Raw genomic sequence first — 5078 nt, 5'->3', positions numbered from 1 at the left:
TTTTTTTTTTTTTTTTTTTTTACCATTTTGCAATACACTTTCTATTAATGCCTAGTATCCACAAAAAAGTCTGTCGTGTTGTTATTATGGTTTTTTCCCCCTTCAAACTATTGTTTTTTAGTTTAATTTTTATTTCATTATTCAAATTTGAAATTAATTTTTAATTTCTAATTGAAGTTCGATTGGTTTCTAATTAATATATGTGGATACCGATTAAATTCGTCATAATTGATTGACTGATTGATCTTCTTAGGTGATCGACCTCTTAAATAATTAAAGTGTTTAAAAGAGATTTTGATCTTCAAAGTTTTGAAGTCTTTCTAATCTTGAAAGAAGATTAGTTAAGAGTTTGAAAGAATCTTTTGACTTTCTTCTTCCTTAAATGTGTTCTTTGGATCTTTTGATGACATTGTGTAGGGTTGAGCTTAGTTGGCTTTGGGCCCAACCCATTTGAATTTTGGCTTTCGGTCCAATTCCAACAAACACATTTAATCTACGTATGTCACTAACAATAAAATTTGTTAAGATTGTTAGACGACATTTGTTTGTGCATGTGCATTCCATGAAATTCATACACATTGTGAACATAAAGAAAGAATTAGGAATGAACGACATGGACTCCTTACATAACTCCCCATGCCCAAAATTAGGATTCCATACTTGATGGTTTGGCTATTCTCCTACACTCTTGTGATATGAATACTATCTCCATGAACCAACTTGAGTTTTTTCGGTATGTTTTGTCTTCACTCACGTACTTATTGAAAAAATTACTAAGAGACTACTGAACATAGAATTACTCTAATTAAAGCACACTTAACTTTGAAGTTATTGTAAGAGGCCAAACCTAGCGGTAATAGATATTGTCCGCTTATCCCAAATACAGATTGTTTTTTTTTTTTTTCCATAAAATCATTAATATGAGAAACAAAATAGAATACGCATGAAAAAAACCAAAAAAGTTGGATCCGTATTTTCATCTGTAACGAATAGATGGGGTAGCATATTCCTTGGATGTGGCGTTGGAACTCAAAGTTTCTCCACTTGTTTCGCCAATACAAAACCGCAGAATCAAGCAAAGCAACCCCATTTCTCATCTGCTCTCTGGTTTCATCAAATTACCTTCTCTTCTCTGCTGCACCAATTCATCCAGACATGGTTCGCTTCAATGTCACCACGAAGCACACCGCCCCTATCGATGGCCAGAAGCCCGGTACTTCTGGCCTCCGCAAGAAGGTTGTTTCTCTCTTCATTCATTTTGCCTTCCTTTCCTCGCATTTTCGTCTATGATTTCCCCATCGCCATCGGGATACTGCCTCTAGTTCGATTGATTGCACTTTCTTGTTTTGATTTTTCGGATTTATTAATTGCATTGTTTTGTTCTGTTTGGAACCAGCTGCTTCGTAATTCCTACTCATCTATTGTGATTTTCATTTGGCGACATCTCCTGTTGATGTGCAGGGGAAGGATTCTGAGTTCCTTATTGATTGGCTATGGTTTTCCATTGTGCTTTTAAATAGTTTACTCACTGTTCACGATTTCTCTGCTTGCGTCTTTGAGCTTTATTAATTTGCTGCTCTCATGTTGTGTTTTTTTAGTGATGCATGTGCGTTGCATCTTCTTGATTTTCTTAGCTATTTCGCTCCATGTTTTTATAGGATACATCACGTGTTGGTTTGTGTTCTTCTCTCCAATCAAAGAAATCGACCTCTCTTATTTTAAATCGTTTCCGTTTTCCTATTTCTTTGAATCCATTATCTATTGTTTAAGTTTTGTACTTCTATTCAACATTGTCGGATGTTCTGAGTTCGACCATATTGGAAAATTGCGCTAGATCTGGTGCCTCAATTAACTGGCTTAGAATGGCTATGGTAGCTAAAGTAGATCATCGTTGAAAAGTATTTTTGCATCTCAATCATCGGCCATGCTGCGTGATAATTCCTATTTAATGAGAAAAAAGAAAATTTGACAAAGGGAGTAATCTTTTATCTGTTTTCATACTCCAATTAGACTGTATAATTACTCCGCATGCCACTTGGTCTATACACAATATGATGTTACACTGTTGTTTTCTGCACATTTTAATTTGATAGTATGTGACTGGACCTTTTCCACCAGGTAAAAGTATTCATTCAACCGAACTACTTGGAGAATTTTGTTCAGTCAACATTTAACGCACTAACTGCTGAAAAAGTCAGAGGTAATTGTTCTTTCATTTAAAATTTAACTTCCCTATATGTAGAACGGATTGCTTTTTATGATGCGTTTGATCAATCACCCGAATAACTTTTAGAAAGAGGTGCAATAAGATGCTCTAGTGACTGCATATATTTATCTTACACAATCCTATAACCAAAACAAACTTCCCCTACCATAAGTATTGTGTGGAAACTGGAAAGTAAGTATGCTCGCCCCCTTTTGGTTTACAACCTTAATAATTGAAGATAAACAATTATGGGAATACATCCTTTAGATAAGAAAAAAAAAAAATTCTTTACTGTCTGTTGATGACCAAAATTTCTCAGACCTACCTCTTTTCTTTATTTATTAATTTGTTTATGATGTGTTCGATCAATTTCATCATTACGAACTCCTAATCTTTACCTGTTTAGAACTGATGGTGGTGCTTGTCCCGTGCTTGACAAACAAATTAGGTGCCAACATTCTATTTTCCTACTTCCAGTCGTTCTACTCACATTTTCTTTCTGCATAGAGCCCTTTGACTCCTCCCTCTTGACTTATTCATTATGCCCGGGTCTCAACTCAACTTTTGTTCTTCTGTCCAGATACGGAATTCAATATCTAACTATAGTTCGTTTGTTGGCCTTCTCATTAGTTCCTTCACTTAACTACCTATCTTCCGTTTTCTACTGGAGCATTAATTTTATGCACTTCATTTAGTTATAAACTTTTATTTATGGATATAGGTGCTACACTTGTTGTATCTGGAGATGGACGCTATTATTCAAAGGATGCTATTCAGGTAATATGATAAGTCTATTTTCATAGTGATTGCAGTGTTCTGTTCAGGAATGGATTTGAAGGGAAATTCAAGTGAAATCAATGAAAAATGAAATAACTCTCCGATATTGTATTTACTATAACTATCTTCTTTATTATTTATTTATTTATTATTATAATAATAATTCTAGAATCAGAGTTTTCATCCAGAATAAATGAAAGAATATAAATGACATGCAAAAACAACGCCCAACAAAAAGAGGGCCCGACCATAACTAAAGACCTATGGTGATTAAAAAAAAGGCCTCAAATCCAAAATAATAGAGAATAGTTACAAAAATCTTCAGACACAAATGCAGAGACGTTAAATCTGGGTAAGGCCCACACCTTATCCTTCGATCTTCCTAAACCCCTTGAAAAGTTTCTCATTCCTTTCTAGCCAAAGATTTCACAAAATTGAAAAACAAATAATTTGCCAAAGATCACTACCTTACACTTATCATGAAAGGGTGGGTGGAATAAGATCTCCTCCAGCGTAAGCTGACAATCTCTATTGCTGACCATACTCACGTTTCTCAAAAGGAGTCACAAATCAAGCTAGTGAACTTGCATCTCCAAAGGATTTGACCCATGCCCTCCAATATCTCCTTGCGATGGATGCACTATTATGGCCTTAACAAGAGAGAAGAATGCCTTTGAATGCGGTCCAAAACAAAGGTAGAGAGGAAAGGAAAAAGTTAATAGAAAATTGGTGAAGTTGCCCACGATTAAAACACTTGGGAGGATTCCTACCCATCTTATGACAATATTTACAATTATATCTATTTTTATTTTAAAAATAATTACATTTTATCTATTAAAAGTTCTTTCTGTTGATGGTAGCTTTATTGAACACAATTGTCAAGTTAATTACATCTTGTTAGATATGAAGATGAGGGGTGAGGGTCTCATTTGGTGAGCTGGGACGAGGTTTCTGAGTGGGTAACTTGAGGTGTTGGAACAAAGTTCTCTTGGCTAAGTGGCTATGGTGTTTCTTCACTATTTTAAATGAGCCTTGAGTAAGGGTTTGAGGCTTTGAATGAAACTTTTAGGAACCCTTGGAAAGTGACCTCTTCTAGGATTACCTTATTTTCCTAGTTTGTTTAATGTCTAGCTGGTAATTGGTCCATACTTATTTTTGGGAAGGCACCTGGTTGGCGATACTCTTCTTTGTTCAAGATTTCCCCACCTTTATCATTTTTCTTTTATAAAGCTGCATCCATTGTTTCTCATTCGGGTTCTTCCCTTGGGATTCCAATGTTCCTTGTTGGATGGGCAATGACGGAGATTGTGGAGCTTCTTTCTTTTCTTGGTGGGTTTGTGTTTGCCCTTGGCAGTAGGGATTGCCATATTTGGACTCCTAACCCATCGAAGAGGTTCTCCTATAACTCTTTTCTGTATTTTAAGCAAGCCTCTCCCTTGGGTTGTCCTTCTTTCCTCACATTGTGGGAAATTGAAATTTCGAAGAAGATTAAGTTCTTTGTCTAGAAGGTCTTGCTTTGCAGGATGAGCTATATGGATTGGGTTTTAAGACAATTTGCTTATTGGTGAGTGAGCTGTAATGTTATGAATTTGTCTTATTTAGTTAAGTAACAACCTTTTGCCCTTTTAATTATACAATCTATATTCTAAGGCTTCAATTCTTATTTTTTTGGTTTTATTTATTTTAGAAGATACGATCTTGCTATTCCTTTTAGTTTGTCTGCACTTGCACTCATATGCACTATACTGTTCTGACTTCTGAGTCAACAAGTTGTTTTCTTTTCCCTTTTGAATCCATGATTGATATCATTATGCCGAAAAAAGAAGCACAGGTATTCAGGTGATCGCGGAAATATGAATGATTCTTATCCTATCAAGGAAATCTCATTTTGCAATATTAGTAAAGAGAGAAATGGGCGAGAACAATTTATTCTTCCTCATTTAAATTTTTGACACCTAAATGGCATGGTAGGGAGTATTGCTAATGGACTTCCATTTTATGTTGAAGTAAAATCTCGACTGCCCATGTGAAACCATTATCTTTTTTTTTTTTTTTTTTTTTTTTTTTTTTTTTTTTTTTTTTTTTTTTTTTTTTT

General features: G+C 34.9%; 1 protein-coding gene across 3 annotated transcripts in view; it reads left to right on the top strand.

Annotated features, from left to right (window-relative positions):
- The first annotated feature begins 967 nt into the window (after positions 1-967).
- Positions 968-5078, top strand: part of LOC111463215 (phosphoglucomutase, cytoplasmic-like) — a 14365-nt gene continuing 10254 nt past the window's right edge. Inside the window, exons 1-3 of one of the 3 annotated variants that reach the window (XM_023107087.1) lie at positions 968-1236; positions 2119-2200; positions 2928-2983. In XM_023107087.1, coding sequence (XP_022962855.1) covers positions 1015-1236; positions 2119-2200; positions 2928-2983 — 360 coding nt within the window. In that variant the 5' untranslated portion in view covers positions 968-1014. Of the gene's footprint in view, positions 1237-2118; positions 2201-2927; positions 2984-4927; positions 4990-5078 lie in introns of those variants that run through there. The other 2 variants (XM_023107080.1, XM_023107093.1) reach the window with 2 other exon arrangements.

Source organism: Cucurbita moschata, unplaced genomic scaffold, assembly GCF_002738365.1.
Source record: "Cucurbita moschata cultivar Rifu unplaced genomic scaffold, Cmos_1.0 Cmo_Scf00002, whole genome shotgun sequence".
Lineage (NCBI taxonomy): Eukaryota > Viridiplantae > Streptophyta > Magnoliopsida > Cucurbitales > Cucurbitaceae > Cucurbita > Cucurbita moschata.
The sequence above is the reverse complement of the archived record's forward strand: the minus strand, read 5'-3'. Positions and strand labels throughout refer to the sequence as shown.